Raw genomic sequence first — 19,865 nt, 5'->3', positions numbered from 1 at the left:
GTAGGTGCGGAAATTCCGAATTTACCTGTACACAGACATCATATTTTAGGCAAGGGAATTAATCCATTGGGCTCTTTCAGATTGTTCAACTCGGTCATTATGCTAGCCCTTTCAATAATATATTTTCTGATACTGCATGTAAATGCACCATTTACTGTATCGAATACTGTATCGATTCTCAAAAACAATATTGCTTTTAGTTTAGTTTAGTTTTCTTACCTATATTGGCAAATGTTAGCATCCTTTGCTCAGATTTCTTTATGGGAATTAAGACGTATGCCACTGCAGGCACTCTCAATGATAAAAACAAATCCAGATCCCAATGTTATGATTGCATTAAAAAGGCAACCCTTTAATAGATTATTTTATCGGTTTACCTAACACATTGGATTATATATATTTTTAGGAGGCAAATTAAACACAATTAAATTGCTAGTCACAATTATTTGTATGACAATCGTCAAGTAAAAGTTTAGATTGTGACAGTTGTAGTGCCATAAACTAAACGTATAAATAAAGCTACCATGCCACACTGTATTATATACTACAGGATTGCACTTGTAGGCCGTCCGGGCACGCGTGTCGTGGGTTCGAGTCCCGTTCCCGACGACCTTTTCTGCGTGTCACTCCCCATCTCTCTCCCCATTTCCTGTCAGTCTACTGTACTCTATCAAATAAATGCATAAGATCGTGATTCCGGATAGATGTGGGCAAGCTGGTTGAAGTAAATTCATCAGGGGACGGAATTAATATGCTTTGTGTGTGGAACCGAGCCACTTTTCCAAGCATTAGGTATGTGCACACTGCACAGAAATGGTCTTGGCTGAAATGCCATTTCCGTCAACTGCATGGTCATCTACTTTCTAATTATTTCAAGAGAACCTCAAATAAATGGGTTCCTGAGAACTGCATGCGGTTGTTGAACTGCTGACTGTGTGACTCAGTGGTGAGAAAATAGTAAATCCTTTTAACATAATGCAGTGAAATGAGAAATGTATAATTTTTCCCCCAACACTTCACAATCTGTAGTGCTGTTGGATTGAAAAGTGGAAGAAGACAGAGGGCTGGTCTATCCATCACAGACACTTGAAGTGTGCCTTTTTACATGGCTTGAACAGTTTGTGATGTTGGACCGCTGGTGGTATTGGCGTTAGGCTAGAACTGAAAGATCCACCCTTTACATCTGTGAATGTTACTGACTGAGGGACCAAGTTACAGCATTAGTCGGCACTAGTCAGGGGGGGTTGAGCCACAATGCAAAACTTATGTCATTTTATTTACCACAGCATCAAACAGACAGTCCATGACAAGTACTCAATTTGAATTTACATACAGCACCTTGACTGATAAAATAAAGTAGCCTATTATCCTTTTATAACATTAGCCTAATGAGTTGTAGAGTGAATGAATTTGACCAAGCCGTGGCTCATGAGGTGCAAGTGGCTCTTGGCTCTCTCATATGCAGCACTTCAGGTTACATCCAGTTACATGTTCATGTATTAATTCAACCATATTTATTTGCTTGTTAATAGTCTATCTGCTTCAGTGTGTGAGCTAATGACTTGCGTAAAGTGACCCAGGAATATTAAGCATAACAATCACACTCGTTGTAGACCAAGGGTGTTAAACTAGAGGCCTGCGGGCCACATACGGCAAAGGGGTCTAATCAGGCCTTTTTGCTTTTGCAGATGCAGGCTTCATGAAAAAACATTCAAAGAACCTATCACTGATCTGCAGCTACTCAATATGTAGTGTGTGTATATATGTATATATATATATATATATATATATATATATATATATATATATATATATACATATATACAATATGTAGTTGTGATATATGTATGTATCACAATTATGTATCGTATCGCAATATATCGCGTTATATCGTGATATAATCGTATCGTGATACGTATCGTGAGGTTCTTGCCAATACCCATCCCTAATCATCAGAAGGGTTATTTTTCTGTTTTATTTTATTTTGGTAAGAATGTGTACAAGTAAAATGCATACTATTTAGAAATCCTACCAAGGATGACGCATAAAGTGGGCGCAGATAGCAGAGTGTTTAAGCGCTTACCAAATAGGCACACTTGACGCCTGACAGAGAGTCCCAGGTTTGATTCCCAGGACCGGTGGACGTTTGCTGCATGTGACTTGTCACTTCCCGATTCTCCCTCCCTGTTCCCTGTCTTTCTACACTTTTATCAATAAAAAAAAAAAACGCATAACGTGTAATAAAATACTTAGTTACAATGCGGTCATCTAATTGTCTCCCTGCTGTCCAACATAATTCCAACTATATATTAGCTACATTCCTGCTCGACCCCTTAACTGCGGAGACTGTCTAAATGCCTAAGTAGATCAATATTTGGATGTGCAGAGGACCTGTCGTTAATCATCCAAAATTAAGTTGACATAAAGGAGCTTTCTCTCTGGTCATGCCTCAGATACATTTTCCATCTGACAGAGTGAGTGTAAATGCCATTTGAAAGCAGGACCCAAGCCTCTTGTCCCACCAGCCATTAAACATTCCATGATGCCCTCACTCATCAGGAAGCGCTGTAGAGATCTGCCTGCACCAAGTGTAAACACACTGTTAATCATTATGCTCTCAATGGGTTGCGGAGGGTGTACCTGCAGAGAAACGTTTGTTTATTCAATATGTTTTAATTAACATTTTGTGGAAAATCATTTGGGCTGTGCCCTAAAGCACAAGCAGTTTTATTTTCATTCTGGTAGATCTATAACTCCTGCAGGGTATCCTGCAGGCATCCATTGCATTGGGCAGAGCTGACTTTCAATGTATAGATTATTTGCAAACTTACTAAGGTTGGCATCAATGTGATTATTACCACCATACATACAGTCCGGTGTGTGCGAAGGTTTTTCCTTATGTGTAGTTGTGGGTGTGTGCCCCCCCCACCCTCCCCCCGCTCTGATAGATTTCCTACTAAGCCAATTCATATGAATGTCTGTTTTTTTCATTAGTGGTGTGAAAGCTGCAGAGCCATATCAATGATGAACAGTCGACTTTGCAGTTATTTTGAGCACAGCCCAGCCCACTGAGCCCAGGCCAACATTCCTCTGGCTATATACAACATACGAATGAAAAAAGGAATTTTCTTTAATCTGAGCTGGGGTTTGATTATGTTATCTGTGGAATCCATGTATGTATGTTTTGCTTTGTGACAGGAACAGTACTTAATTTGAGGCCGACCGATACATCGGTCCCACGATATATCGGTCCCACGATATATCGGTGACAAAATACATTAAAATCCCCAAATTACGGGAGTCTTAATATCTAGCAAGAAATATAAATTAATAACTGCAAACAAATTAAAAGTTATCTTTCAAAAAGAGAGAAGCTGAGAGAAGGGGGGAAAAATCCTATTGCAAACAACATCCATGTTCTGTTCGTTTGTCAACAATGATCCAAATGGGAAGTTTCCAGCAGCTAGAATCATGACAGTTTGACATTGTTTGAGCCTGTTTTTGGTGCTCAACACATTCGCAAACCCTCATTGAAGTTAATTGTTATTACATTTTTATTTAAAAAATATTGAAAATATTGAAAATAGCCGATCTACAAGCTCACAACGCATTGTATCTCGGCGTGTGGCGACACTCTTTTGAAGTATTTATTTGCTTACTTTTTGTTTAAATGTTATCAACTTTAATACTAAGCTTTTCAAATTGATTTGGAAACTTACATTTTCTGACAATATATCAGTCAAAAAAATTTAGAAATCGGTTGTCTGGGACTCTCCAAAATCGGTATCGGCATCGAAAAAATAAATCTGGCATTGGTCGTGCTCTACTTAACACATTGCCTGTCGAGTTGTATTGATGCCTGCCAAGGTATGTCATAGGATATACAGTAAGAGAGATAAGCTCACTACAGGCCAGGGCAGGGGCAGGCTTGGCCAGGCAGATCTCATTTGTGGAAAAGCTCAACCAGAATGTTAGACTACTATTATGCTACTACTCATTGTAGTGTCTACAATTTGTTTCATTGTATTTGTTTTATTTGTCATGCTCCAGGGATAATACAGATACAGTTAAAAGCAGGAAACGGATGTATTGCATATAGGTTTATAGCCAGAAGGTAATTTGCAACCCCTGTCCTTTTTTGAAGTATTAAAATCAACATGTACATGTGTGTTATGATATAGAGCAGGGGTGTCAAACTGGCAGCATGGGGGTCACATACGCGAAGGGGTCCAATCCGGCCCACCAGAGGATTTTGTTTTTATGTAGTCCGGTGTGTTTGCTCTGACATTGCCCTCCTCACCTGCCACTCCTGCTGTCTGTCCATCTGTTTTGAGTGTTTCACACAAGTCACCACAGACGTGTCATGTCACATGTATTGGAGAACATGGTGTCAGTGTACTGGGGGGCGAGATATATCTAGTGTATATACATTGTGTAATGTATTGTACAAATTGTATTTGTTATATTGTTTACATTTTGGGGCATGTTGCATAGAAAAATGATTATTAAAATGATACATTTCATGATATAACATGTATGCCTAGGCTAATTCATGATATAACTTTCAATCGGTCCCATACCAAAATGCTTCTTGTCACTAGTAGGCAGGTTTCTGAAGTGTCCACAGCCCTCCACAGACCAGAGTAGAAAGAAATTGTACCATTTTATCATGAGCATTAGTGAGGACCAATTGTATGAAGATGGGTTGAATATGGGTGAAGTCGTCCTTTAAGGATAAAAGCCTCCAATGCTTTTAGACCACTGAATTATCCGCCAATGTTTTATTCAACATGTCAACATGTTTTCAAGGAACTTGAGAGTGATTCAATTATATGATGCAGTCATTTATTAGGAATCCATTTTACTCTCCGGAAGACTGTCAAAAACAAGAATGCACATAGTGTAACTAATAAAAATACCTTGTAGTGTTATGGGAATAGTATGATTTTGTGATGTACTGTAAGCATAGACGACATGACTTATAAGCACACTTAAGAAGTTGCTAACAGTTTGTAGAAGTGAGATGGTCAAAACAATAAAAGGAAAGTCCCTTCCCAGCTCAGCCACAAACATAGTGTTCACTACTTCACTATGCTTGACTGATGATTTGCTCCTGGTAGCTGAACAAGTCGAGGGGTAGTGTTATGTTGTTTTGTAAAGAATGAGACCTTTGGCCCCCTGTTTAACGCTAGGTTGTAGGACCAATTTATGAGCTCATAATGGACATAACCTGTCAGTGGTAAATCTTCCCGAGGCTGTTGGGCTGTTGGTTATCACCCCTGTCTGGCTGCTTACTGACAAGCTCACTGACATTTGTGACACTTGGGTAACAACATACATGATGGAAAGAGACCAGATCTTGACCTGGAAGTTTTAAAAAGGGCACAAATTCTAGGTGTTCTCAGATGCAGTGAGTGGAGTTTGCTGGGTGTTTTTCTTAGCCTTGTTTGTAGTTGAGCAATAGTTGAAAAGTGGAGGATTTAATCTTAATTGTTTTTATTATACCAAAGCCAAATGTTTTTTAAAGTTATTTGAGGCTGCATGAGCAGTATTTTTACGCCACTTGTGCCTTGTCCCAGTTCTGCTATCTCTACCCGTATAAACTTGTTTGTGCACACCGGACACAAGCAACTATGTGGTTACATCATGCACTTATAATAACAAATTAGGGATAGGCTTTGTTTTTCTTCTTCTTTCTGGCCATTTCAGACAGGCCAGAGCAGAGAGACAGGAAATCAACAGTAGAGAGAGAGAGGAGAGACAGTTTTGGAAAGTCAAGATGTCAACATAGTTGGACTAAAAATATTTTTTTTGTGGCTGAATTTGGCCCCTGGAAAATCACATAAACAAAAAACCCAGCTAATCGCAAATGTCATGGATATATAAGGGATGACGTCTGAGGTCTGCACACCTTTCTGTCTCTAAACGCTAGCTGCTTCTTTTCAATTTCTCCCCACGTATTTCTGATTGCACAAATGTGCTCCCACAAATCCACCATTGTAATGTTACGCTTGAACATGTTGTCCCTCTCTGTCCCACGCACGCACGCACGCACGCACACACACACACGCTGCTGATGCATGGGTCCATCTTTTTTTTACTCGCACCCACCTGCATTTTAAAATTTCAGGCATAATTGCCCCAACACATCTATTTTCACAACCTGGCCTGACCCGCTAAAACCAGGTTCAAGGTTTTTGTGAAAAAAATTCAGCTCCTAATCTACAAACGGATTTAATCAATTACCCTAAATGAATAGGTATAGACTAAATTATAAACAGTACATCAATCTTTTCTCTATTTTGTGAAAAAACTAATGATTAGTGTAATGAGGGATACAGTGTGAAGGAACTAATACACAATACATTAAATATGATTAGTATGTTAAGTTTCTAACAAATATATTGAAAATGTATTGGTGAAAAAGCACAAATTCTGCAATTGCAATGCAGTCTTTTCTCCCTTCCTGTTGTTTATCATGATATCGCTTATTGACCTATCATTTAGCTGTTGTTTTTTTTCCCTCCGGTTTTTGTGATGGTTGACAGTCTGCTGACTGTGTTAGGATGATGTCAGTGAAGAGAGGCTCCATATCAGTCCAACTCCACCTTTCAGACCACAGTCCCCCTTGGGGCTGCAAGCCTCAGTCACACAGTGTGGTGTGGTATTAACATATTCACTGAGTGTGCCAGATTTGAAAATCCCAGTGGAGTCTGCATCCTTTTCTCTATATGTGAAGGGTACGACATCTACAAATTAGGCTAAACATTTATGCTAATGGTTTAGCCCTCTGCCGTCTGGCTTTGTACGTGCCGTTAATTACATTACAGTAAATTATTCATTGGATGGAGGCTTAACTTTATCAATCATATTTAATTAATTTGACCCCACTATTGTGCGTATAGAAAAGCACATGAGAACACCGAAGCCATATCCGGGATGGATTTGGTTATTACTGAAAATAATTGGAAGAATTAGGCTAATCTGACAGGCTTGGTGGAGCTGTCTGTTCGGTCTGTTATGGCCAGTTATAATCCCTCCCAGCTGTAAAAATGTGTTAGGAGGATTTGGGGCAGGCCACCACATAAGTCTCCCAGTCACCATAATGGTCTTGCATGGGGTCTTCTCAGAGCTCTCCTCGGCTGGTTTATTGTTGTTCTGCTCTAGAACGGCTCCAGGTCCACTTTTCTTAGAAAGTTACCTCCTAGAATTTAACAACATGACTCTTGTTTTCATGGCCACGCTCCCCAAACAGGATCAAAGGGCCAAATGTTAACAAGGTAGGTCAAGTGCAAGTGAGAGTCTATAAACCCTGACCCAGTGACCCTTTTCTGACCTTTCATGTCCTTTTTGGCCCTTCCTCCTCTTTCCCTTCTCCTCATAGTGGTCCAACTTTATACATCCCTGGCCATACTAAAAGCCGATAAATGTATAATTGGCTCTCGGGCCTTAGCTTTGACACCACGTTTGATGAAAACTTTCTATCTCGGCTACATCACTCGTACGATGTCATGTTTAGCTTGTGGGCATTTTCTGTTGCCAAATATTTAAGTCTCCCAAGTCTCTGCCTTCTCTCTTTTCGTGAGGAACAAGGAGTTGTTAAGAGCCCCTGTGTGTTTTGTTGACAAGTTTTGTTCCTGCAGACTCGCTTGTTTGAAATTGGACTGGAGGGAACCTCACATCTCTGAGAAACTGGTGTATCATCATCATCATCTCTGTATCTTTCCTCCAGACAATCCACCTGCCTGACAGTGCCTCAGGCATCATGGTATCAACACAGCCAGGAACTGTTCGCCTGCTACAACTATCTAGTCATGCTAATCAAAGGTGTTTATTAATGCCCCCGTGCTGACATTAATCTGGTGACATTTATTAATGTCAGCAGAAGTTCAAACAAGGTTTTGCTGAATATCAGAAGGCCCCGGCTCCACTGAGCTCTTGTGACTCAGTGGAGCTGTGCTGCAGTTTGCATACCAACCAGTTTGTGTTGATCAGGGCATCTGCAGGTTATTAAAAGTTAAATCAATTTATTTTCATTCAAGTATTAAAAAAGTGTACAATACAAATCTTAGTGGTGTTAAATTGTTTGCTTTTCATAGAAAGAAAATGTGATGGTAGCTTAGACGTTTTTATTAGAAAATTCAGATATCTCAAGACCTTGCTTTAGCTTTCGTCTGATTTTTGTGTGTTTTTTTCCATGACTGAATGTGACTAATTGGGTACATAAGTCAAGAGACCACTGCCAGCAGTTATGGGCTTGATGGGATGATAGCTAAATGGTCAGGGTGTAGGGAAGGGTAACTCTGTTTTAACATTTAACATGCTGATTGTTTATTCATGGTTTTGATTTACAGTGGTTGGTATAATAGCCTGATTCCCTACTGTACCATATATTTTGTGAACTCGTGGTCTTTCGTTTTAGTCCTAGTTAAGGACAGGATGTCTTCATTGATCTTATTGTGAGCAGTCTTCACTCCCTTCCGTGTTGCTGCCTTCACAAGTACTGACTGTGGCACACAGATGAGACAGATGGCCTGCCTGTGGAAAGATTGACGGTCGACAATATTTGAAACTTACTTGAGCAAAAGAGTGGCTACTGGCTATCAGCCCAAATGTGAAGGTAGCATTTTTGATAAGACTGTTACAGTCTTAACGTGTTTGGGTACAAGTGGTTTTGCAGATAGCCTGTTTATCAGAGCCAAACAGGCAAACCGATGACAGGATGTCTACAGAATTAATGCTTTCCTGAAGGGACATGGCAAAGTATCCATTCTTCACTGAGATGCTCACATGGTTCTTAGTTAGGTTTTTCTGTAGGGGCCTCAAGCTGTGGATAATATTACACAATTATATTATCTTAATACGAACTGAAGGCTTTTTTCATCTATGGCAAGTCATTAAAAATTGGGAGTTTCTAGTTTTTCCTCATTTCTTGGAATTTGGTTGGTTTCTGTGGAATTTGAAGGCCAAAGTTATATCAAACTGAAAGGCTTAATGAACTGTAAAGACAGTCAGTTGTAAGAAAAATACATGGCTAACAATATGTTTGAGTTTATTGTACAGTATGTCTTCTGTCATGAACCAGGCTTTTAGTTTCTGTCAAGCACTTGGATGATTCATTATCTCATTCTCCATTATTGTTAAGTCACCTCTTGAATAAAGGTGTATTATGTGTATTCTCTTATTGGCAAAGGGTATTAGTCTGAAATGCTAATAGGGTGCTGCTTTGAATGTTTTTCAGCTGAAAAAGCCCTTCCATTACCCTTTAAACCTTAAGCTAGTTCAGCATTGGCATTGACTTCAAGGTTGCCATGTCGTGCTAGGCCCAATGTTGTTTCCATTCAAGTGCTCCATTGGATGTTTGCACAGACTCACGTTGATCTGAGTTTGCATATGGAAACATGGCATCCTCTCTCTCCATTTATTTTTCATTCTGTCTCACTGTCTCTCTCACTGGCACATTCACTCAGTAGATTTCCATTCAGAGTCTCAAGTGTTTGAACAAGTGTTTTCACTAAACACAATGTTTCTTTCCCTGAAACAAATTCACTCCCCCTAAAGTTTTACTCCCCCTATTAGCCCAGAATAAGTTGTTTTGCACACATCAAACACTTGCTTCTGTCCATTTAGCTGGCACCCAGGCTTATTTTCCCCCCATTTAGACAGTGTTTTTCCCCCCGGTCTTTCAATACAAATCGTAGCTGATTTGGATCTTACTCTTTTACCTTTTCCACACATCTTGACAACCAGAAGTTGCAGAGCAACGCAATCCCACCAGTCATAGTGCTAATATTATATACAGTATTATACATTTAATTTTAAAACATTGTACACTATATCATGTACAGTATATCTGCTGCTATGTTCAATTGGTATTGTATTTCATACAGTTGGAACCGTGTGGGTAGCGCCCCCCAAAAGTGTGCCAAAATCCCCTGCAATATTTTTCTGTTGGTATTCACTCTTGTTTTGAGTTGCTTGGTGGATTGGATGATTGCACTCTCCCACAGTAATAAGGAAAAAACAACCCATATTGGCCATTTTTACACTTGATTCCTTTTCATTTCAGTCTCACGGAACTTGGTCCTGAGTTTGGAAATGGTACCATGGCTGACACCAAATAATGCTGCCATTCTGTGTACCGCAATACCAGCTTCCAGTTTCCCTACTGCCCGTGCCTTATCCTGAAGGGACAAACGTGGCATCTTTCCATGTGGCAGTGATGCATACACAAACTCAACAAAGTTGCTCAGGTGCCAGTCACACACCTGTGACTGGCACACATCTGCCAGTGCTTGAAGCTCAAAACAAGAGTGAATACCAACTGAAGAATATTGCAGTGGATTGTGATTATTAATTTTTTACATTTTTACATAGCAACACAAATAACATTGTGAAAAAAGCTTGTCTGAACAATTGTAATCAGAAAAGGTAAACTATTCCTGCATAAGGAAACTATAATTGTATGGCTGCATTAATAATAATGTCCACGGACGCAGTGAATAAATGAGGCTGCACAGACGGTTAATACATTTTTATTGACTTATTTTCCGTTCTTATTTATTAAAGAGACACAATATACAGTATGGGAAGAACAATAATATATATTTTTTTCAATCTATTAAGGGGAAATTATATGAGTAAATGGGTAGGACCGTTTCAGTTAATTTACTTATTTAGAATTATCTTTTAAACAGTGTCCGACAAGTATGTTTTGTTTTACTTAATAAATGTCCAATGAAGCAAAGTCACTGGTCTTTAGTTCTCTTTTCTACTTCACTGGTGAATTGTACATGAATATCACTTATGCTAATGTAGGGGTTAAAGGTGTACAGTTATTTAAATTTACATGACAAAAACTCAATAACACAATTTAACATTGCCTGGATTTGGTGCTAAGTAACAACTTTCAACCTGGTCTCTATTTTGGGCATGACATTAAGGCAACTTTAAAAAAAAATGAAGAGACAATCTACAAGCTCACAACATGACGCATTGTGAGCTTGTAGATTGGCTATTTTCACCACTTAGCTGCTTTACACACGACAAAGGCGTTGATTAAGTGGTTAATTGATTTTGTATGAGCTACAGTACCTAGCTATAATCTTCTTGAAATTATTTGGCAACATACTGTATTAGCATAGCCTACTAGTCAGAATGGAACATGATTAGCAGTTGAATTTTAAAAGGATTTAGTTACATGAACATCTAGCGATTTGTACTCCGATGTCAAATATGTGAAAAATAGGATAATTCTGGAAATTTGAGTCTGGAAAAATATGGCATCTTGTAACGTATGTAAAATGTGTACTAGGAACTAGGAAGGACCCTGCAAGTGCTTTACAGTAAAAAGTGAAAATACATGAGACAAAAACCCAGTAAAAAACAGAGAAAATCACAAATAAAATCAAAACACAAATAAAACAAAGTAAAACTCTCAAACTGGGTTAAAAACTAGACAGTAGAAAATGGGTTCCAAGATTTTTAAAAGCAGAGTGAGGGGGCCAGCTTAGCATGGGAGGGGAGCCCTTTCCAGAGTTTTGGGGGCAGCAACAAAGAAGGCTCTATCCCCTCTATGTTTAAGCCTTGTCCTGGGGACTAAGGCAGCAGCTTGCCTGCTGGTCTCAATGACCTTGAGGGGACATCATTTAAAAGCAAACAATAAAATCTTAGTTGTGTGTGGCCATGGCTATCTTTTCCGGCAAATGTGTGAGAGTGAGTGCAAAATGGGTTAAACCCTGATGAAACCAGCTTGCCTTGGGAGACATTGATGGTATTAAATGTCAATTACCACTTCAAACAACAACATTTTTGATTATATAGGGTATAGCCTAACAAAACAGTTTCTCTTTCAAATTGCTTATAGTAGGCTTGTTCGATCTAATCGGCACGGGATAATTATGAGTTTCAAAATGTGCATTGGCACACAATTCTATTTAGTTTTATCCCAGTGTGTTTGAATCTCTTTCTCCTCCTGTGACTGTGAGCCGCTGAATGAATCACTGTGAAACTCTGCTTGTGTTGACGGGGTGGCAGTGTTACATCGACATTCGTGACGTGATTTATGTAGGTAGCCTTCTTCATTGTACCTCAGTTTACTTTTTGACAGACTAGATGCTTAAATGGACCAAACTTGAAGGATAATAGTTTCTTTTCAATTGATTTACTATTTACATTTAATTCCAAACCATTTAAATATATAAGAAATTACTTGTGTAGACAGCAGACTGATCCCCCAAAACTGTGGTTGATGTTTGGTTAATGTCTTTTTGAAGCTTACCTTTTCCAAAGCATTAGTGTTCTACAACTACATAAACACCATGACCGCTTCATAACTTAACATTCAGTTCAATTTGTTTTCATTATTTCCTTACTGACCCCCAAATCTATCAGTCTCTCTCACAACGTTTTTTTTGGGGGGGTTTTGTGCCTTTTTATTATAGATAGGACAGTTAGGCTGACAGGAAATGAGGAGAGAGAGATGGGGAGTGACATGCAGCAAAGGCCGTCGGGATCGGGACTCGAACCCACGACGCGCTGTCAGGCTACATTGTAGCCTAGGTCCACTACACTAGCGATCCGAGCCTCACACAACGTGGAGCTTACTATGACACCGTGCTCGGCTTGTGTGTCTGTGTGTCCGTGTGCACTCTTGTGTGCACTATTGTGTGCACTGCCTGTGTGCAGCCAAGTAAATGTCCAATATAGACGTACCATACATCAAATGAAAGGTCTTTGAAAACTGAACACACCTGTCAAGGTTGCGTTTAAGCCCGCCCCTTCCCCCGGAAGCCACGCCCCGGAGAAGGCTCCTAAAAACTCCCCATTGAAACCCCATGTTAAATGAAAAGTGCCCGAATCGCTCCCAAACTTTTTCTACCCCCCCCTAAGTGGGGGTCTACGAACAAATACTTTGGCCTCGGATTTTGGCTCCGCCCCCCGGAAGTGGGTGAAACAGGCACTTCAAACACTTTGTTGAATTGTTCAAAAACATTCAATTCATTTTTTTTGAATTTGTATTTTTCTAAGATGCTCCTTTTAACGCAGATTTCTTTATTTTTTTTATTTTTTTTGTTACTTTAAAAAAAACAAATCATTAATATATATATATTTTTTGCGTTCGCTTCGCGCGTCTTACTTGTGTATATCGCACCGAAAATAGCCGTCGTATTTGCGGTGTGCGACACGGTGCGCAACCAAGTATAAATCGGGCATTAGAAAGGGAAATGAAAGGGCAAGTGGACTAGCCTCATCTTTTAAGACTCTGTACTTAACCACAAGAAATGTTGGGCCAAACCATCTGATTTCCTCCTCGGCTGGAAAAGGCTGGCGCTTGGCTCAGGACTATGTTATTAGAGCTCAGTCAGCTCATGGCCAATGGAAACCCAAGAAAGAGACACTTACTGCAGCTGTGTCTGTGGTGAAATGAGCTCTCATCTTGAACACATTCTCCCTTGGCCTCTCTTTCTCCTTCTACCAGTCCAGTGACTGTGTCTCTGTCTTGTCTAGCATTCACTTACGTCACACAGGAGCTGTTAACATTATGCTGGGCTGTAGTTGTTGTTATAATGGAGGAGGCACTGGGCTCTCCCACTGTGCCATAAAGCAGGTGGATAATTACTGTTGTCATTGTTCCAAGTTCACTGCCCTTGAGCTTTGATTTCTGTTTATCATCAGTGGGTCCATTTTTGTGAGGATTTCATTATGTTGAGGCCTCTTAGTTGTGCTTGGTTGCCGTAATGATTGGGGCGCAATGGATTAAATAACAACCCTACATTCATTGAGAATACAAGTAATCTGAGTGATTGCCAAATGTTGGTAACTGTAATATTATTACATAACATGTATTTGACTGGAAAATATCATGATTGTGAGTTTGAAACGGGTTAAATTTGTTAAAGTTTGAGGGGCTGTCAGGCTCCAAAAGATGATGTCGGGCTGTAAAAATTTAGAAAAGTTAATTTAACTGCATAGCACATTGACTTTTTTCATTTCACTCGCCTACAATTACAGGTACTGTAATGTAGGGAAGTACCTAGATACAGGGAAAGCACAGATGTTCAGTGCACTCTGGACAGAGGCCCAGAGGACCAAATGATGCCAAGCCTTATGCACCTGCAGAATTTCCCCCATCACGACAGTTGGATTAGTGGCTCTCTGCAGGTTGCGTGTGACCAGTGAGTCCCAATTTAGTTGTAAATCAATCATGCCACTTCAATTCTAAAAAAGCCCTGATGTAAAGTAAGGCAGGTGGAAATTTCAGAAGAACTATGTGGGTTAGTCATTCATGTTGATGTCTTTTCATTTAACTACATTTTCAGGGGCTGCACCTTATTTATTTCCCCTATTTTGCTGTCCGTCCGTCCGGATGTGAATTGTTTAATGTTGGATCAGGAAGACCATTCAGTTCGACAGCAGGATTTGTCAGATAGGCCAGATTGGTCACACCTGAGCTGTTATCCCAAGAACTTTATTATGGCAGTGGTTCCCTCAGGGTCCCTTGAGGGGGTTCTACATGGACACTTAAAGGTCTGTAACTAACAGTTATGGAGGTCCTTGAAATTGCAAAGTTTGAGAACCACTGTATTATGGCATCACTTCATCACAACACACAACCCAGTAGCCTTTGTTCGAATCCTTTGTTTTGGATATCTATAAAACTGTATATATGGTGCTGCTGTGTGTTTGTGTGTGTGGGGTCAGATGTCACATGCTGAAGATATCTGATCAGCAACTCCGCATTCCACTTTGTCAGGAGCGTAGGGGTTTGGTAGAAAGCTTCCTCCCCACAGTGGGAGCTGTCCACAGAACATGCCTCCCTACTCTGCTCCTCCTCCATCGGGCCTGTTTTGTCTCAGCCTTGCTTCTTCACCTGGCAGGGATAAGCCCTCTGAAAAGCCTGACTGCTGCCCTGGTCACAAATCAAAAGTGTTTTCCATCCTGTGTACAACCCACCACATACCTTAGACAAGGCACCCAGAGGATCGCTGACCGCACCAGGGAAGCCAGCCCCCCCCATCCGCCCAGAGGGTCCGGTCCTCTGGGAGAGAGCGATAATTGGGAAATGTGCTGCTCTCTGCATGCACTCCTATTTCCACTCGTGTCCCTTTTCCCCCATGTATTCTTTTGCTCTTTCTCTCCATCTCTCTCAGCAGGTTTTATAGGGCATACCTGACAGCTGAAATCTGCGTGTCATTGTAAAAGTCAGACAGCTGTCACAGCTTGGCCTCTCCGCTTTTAAGTGTCAAATAAAAAGACGAGGTCTTCCCTTTTTTTCCCGGCAACGGGGCCCATTTGGGGCCCAACCCTGCACCCCGCCACCCTCACTCACCCCCTCGGCCCCTCGCCACCCCACCTCGGCCACTGCCATCATCTCCATGTCTCTGCTCACTGCAGCCATAACACCCTAGACACAGCTGCCATTCCTATCGTCACTTTGCTGTCAAGTAAACACAGGCTAACGCGTACTGACAGCTTCATAAGTTATATCTGATATCACCCAGACATTATTTGATGTGGATGAGATGTTTTTTTGGTTTGTTTGGAGGAAATGCCCGCAGTCCTTGGCTCCCTGCGTGTTGGCCTTATCTCAGCCTCCCTGTCTGTCTCTGTCTCTCTGATGGCTTGTTGTTCTCTGGTTTTGTCTAATGATGTTCCGTCTGTCATCTCCAGCCGATAATGGAGGGTATCATCTCTGCAGTGACAGTGGCCAAAACGCCGGTCTTTGTGACACTTCATCTCCTGTTTACCCTGACACCCACCCACCTCCTCATCTTCCTCCCTCTCGAACTCTCTCCCCTCTCTAATAAATGTGCTCTATCTCTGCTCTGCAATCTACCTTCTCCTATAGTATCAGCTGTTGCCTTGCACCTCCGAAGTACTCCCATAATCCCGTCATTTGTTGTTTGATTCTGTACACCTGCTTGTATCTTGCTCCAGAGCTTATACATACAGTACACACGCCAACGTTGGCCTTTTACACCCTCCTGTTTGTGTGTTCATGTTCAGTTGGTCTTGGTTGCTCTGTGAAGCGCTTTGCGACAAACCTGTTTTAAATTTAAAAAAAATGTATGTAACTTGACCATCTTTCTCCTCTATCTCCCTTTCTGTCTGTCTGTCCAGGTACGGAGTGACACCAGAGAACATCATCCTGTATGGTCAGAGTATAGGCACGGTGCCCACGGTGGACCTGGCAGCACGCTACGAGTGCGCCGCCGTCATTTTGCACTCCCCCCTCATGTCGGGGCTGCGGGTGGCCTTCCCCGACACACGCAAGACTTACTGCTTTGACGCCTTCCCCAGGTGAGTAGCACCCTTAAACTCCAGCGCACTGATAGGCAACAGCATGAGGGCACCGGGTCGAGAGGAACTTAAAGGGGCAATAAACCATAGGCCGATTTTAGAGTTTGTTTTCCAGTTCAGGTTGAAAATTACAGCAGAATAAAAACATGGCTGGCTGGCAAGCAACTCAGGTACATCTAATAAAATACCACGCTTAAATCTAACACCCATTATCAATTTAGTAGCTGCAGCTGTGTTGTGTATATCACAGTTAGGCTTGTGCCGATGAAAGAAATTTCAAACCGGTCAGATTTTTCGAACCGGTTATACTGACTTTGGTGACCGGTAATCTTTTGCATTGCAATAGCAGCCATAAGCAGCTGCTGTTGTAGCCTAGCATACTGTACGTGTTGCACAACAAACACACAATACCGCTGACTGCACAGTCTTGTCTACAGTGCAGCCCTTAACGTCAATTCCCCAACTAAGCCCACTGCACATTCTTTAAATAATCACATTGTCATATTGCCTGCCTATTATATTATTAATGCAATACAGGATGGATTTAGCGTTGTCAGCAAATGAAGCCGATGTCATCGGCACAGGTTGCTGTAGACTGTTTTTACTTGTCAGCAACTATGTCTCATAATGATGTATACCAGTTCAATTTGTCCACATAAAATCAAACCGGTTTAATATCGTACACCAAACTGTGAAGCCTAATCATAGAGATGTAGTGGCAAGCCATGGCATGCAGTAGACTTGAGAATGAAGCCACGTTACATGGCTTCTCCTCTCCTTTCATTGTCCCGTCGGGCTTACAGACCTCTAACACACACACATACACAAAGATATCATTTACGGCTTTGTGGTTTCAGTGGTTATCCACTCGGAGGGAATCATTTGATTCAAATGTTATCTCCAGCAACCTTACCCATAGGTTGCTGGAGATAACATTTGAAGATATTGGATTGGGTGGTATTGATTTGTGTGTGTGTGTGTGTGTGTGTGTGGAGGGCATTATGTTTTGTAGAGGGCATAATTTTGGTTATTTTCAGATCTTTATCTTCCCAGAGATGCATGTAAGGGACAGAGCGAGAGTGTGATATAAAATAGACCTGAACTATAGGGGGGAACAAAGCCATATAGACCTGATTGGATTCAGGCACTATTGTTTTATCTTCAACCTGCAGCAAAGCCACTGTGCTGCTGAGGCAGTAAGTCTGAACACACTGGCAGATGGAGCTCACCTCCCTGGTCTGCTGCAGTAACTCACTGTACAGGATAAGGGAAAATGGGTGAAATACAGCTCACTAATCCCCTACCATCTCACCCCACTCTTTCTCTTTCTTTCTCTCTCTTTCTCCCTGTGCTTTGACCCAGGTAGTTTCCAACCGTAGCTCTCTTCTCACTCTCTCTCTCAGTACTCTGTACTCTGCAGTCCTACCAGTCTTTGGGGCACAGAGTCTTCAGTATTCGTGTGATTATCTGGAGCTGACACCTGCAGATGCTAGAGCATTTTTGTCAACTGACTTTGGCCCTGAAACGGTTTCCATCGGCAGGAAAATCACTCTCAGCCAACTATTTAGCACCTCCAAAGGGCAGGAATACAAAATGTGGTTATTTCTGTGGCTTTATGTTAATTGGTTGCAGTGTGTTTGCCGGTCTGTGTCAAGGGATGGGAGTGATTGTCAGCAGGGTTGCGTGGTACACCTTAGTTTTTTATATACTGGTATGACCCATCTATGTCTTTGCAATGCCATATATTTTATTGTCTTGTCTTTTAATTCAATGAATATAAGAAATTCACATGACAATATAAACGGTAAACAATTTACAGGGTTATTTATTTATTACCATTTTATAGCAAAAAAAATTAGTGCATGCTAATGTGCACCTGTTTGAAAACCAAATATCATAATGTATTGGCAAAAAAGGAAGAAGACCAAGGCACTCTTGTGGAAAATTAAAAAAGCCTTTAAGATGTTTTAGTCACCCTGATGAAGGCATCGTTGCCGCAACGCGACTGCGTAGGTGTATTTTGTATTCTTGCCGTTGCGTTTGCCAGACTGGCTTTTAGCTCTTTAACTGCCAGAGTATATAGTGTCACCCCGCTGCCAGCGAAAAAGAGCGATTTTACCGTACCTTTGAAAAATCATGGAATATTTTTCGTGATCATCGTCCTCACGGCAAAAATTGTCCAGTCACGGTAATCCATTCCATAGTTATGGGAAGTTGAATGTGGCTTGTTTTTGCCAAAAACAACAAAGCAGAGAAAAAGAGACTTATAAATCCTATAACACTACACAAAACCAGCTGCATTTTGTTGTGATCACGTGATTTCTGGGTGTACTCTTCTTCGGCGATCCTGGGATCATTCACAGGCTGCGGAACAGCGCCGAATGCTATTGGCTGGAAGAGCAGCGAGGGCGGGTCACTTTGCGCAGCCAGTAGAAGCCTTAGAAGCGTACCCTGCTTTATCATTCATTTTAAAATGAATGGGACCATCATTTATTAAACGCATATCATGATAATTGAAAAAAAAAATAAGACTTTAAACTAGCGATTGAAAACACATAAAGTGTTTATGAAAATGTTAACTACGGTAATAAAATCAAGTGTAAAGTACGGCCAAAACCAATAACATATAAATGTATATGTTGTATTTGTATTTCTTTTGTTACAGTTATGTTTGTGACAAAAGAAATTGTTGCAAGATTGGTATGTTTACGACAAAATAAATAAAAAAACTGTTAAAGATAAAGCGGCCAAAACCTCATTCACTTGAATAGAGTGTTAGTTTTTCTGCAGCCAGCCGGAGGGGAAATAGCGACATCTGCTGGCTGGGCATTAATGAGAACTGCAGGGGAAACGGCTCTTCCTTGTTGGCCTCATTTTAAAAACCGGAAGCTTGCCGCCTGGTCCAAACGTTATTGGCTCGTTAAACAGTTATGTTTGTGTTGAGACTGAGTGTTCAGTGCATTCCTCTTTTACTGTGGCCAGCATTTCACTATAATAGGCTGTGCATCCTGCCTCCTCCTTAATAAATTGCTCTCATATGGCACTTGTTTGGGTATTAATTTATGTTGACACTAACAAACTAACAAAGCAGGAAGATGACATTCGACTAGTTGACTAAACTTGAAAATTGTCTTTACTAATCAACTATTGGAAAAAAGAAAAAGCCCATCCCTAATCCTGATATCTTTCAACCATATAACCCAGCACCTAGTGTGATATGATCTTTGTCTAAATATTAGAAAAATGCCTTGAGCTTGAAGCTCATTGTTTGTTTGCTTCATGGCCGGCTATTTTAGAATAGGTCAAATTACATTGGATATTATTAATCAAATTATGACTATTTGTGTTGACATATATCCACCCCCACTATGTCACCAGGCTTAATTAACTTCTCAGGGTGTCAGAATCACATTTACACCTGCCTCTATTCAGGTCTGTGATTAGTGGTCACATAATGAGCCCTGTCATTAGAGAAACACTGTGGAACCCTGTGATAAAAGCTTTGATGAGGAACAATATTTAAGAGGTGTAATGATGAGCCAGAGGTGAAGCGGTATAAACTG

The 19,865-nt window shown here is 40.9% G+C and overlaps 1 protein-coding gene across 1 annotated transcript in view; it reads left to right on the top strand.

The window, feature by feature from the left end:
* Positions 1-19,865, top strand: part of abhd17c (abhydrolase domain containing 17C, depalmitoylase) — a 38,082-nt gene that overhangs the window by 5,067 nt on the left and 13,150 nt on the right. The window contains exon 2 of the mRNA XM_080436239.1: positions 16,123-16,302. Coding sequence (XP_080292365.1) covers positions 16,123-16,302 — 180 coding nt within the window. The remainder of the gene's footprint in view (positions 1-16,122; positions 16,303-19,865) is intronic.

Source organism: Gymnoscopelus braueri (genome assembly GCF_963280865.1).
Source record: "Gymnoscopelus braueri genome assembly, chromosome: 1".
In the NCBI taxonomy this organism is placed as follows: domain Eukaryota; kingdom Metazoa; phylum Chordata; class Actinopteri; order Myctophiformes; family Myctophidae; genus Gymnoscopelus; species Gymnoscopelus braueri.
The sequence above is the reverse complement of the archived record's forward strand: the minus strand, read 5'-3'. Positions and strand labels throughout refer to the sequence as shown.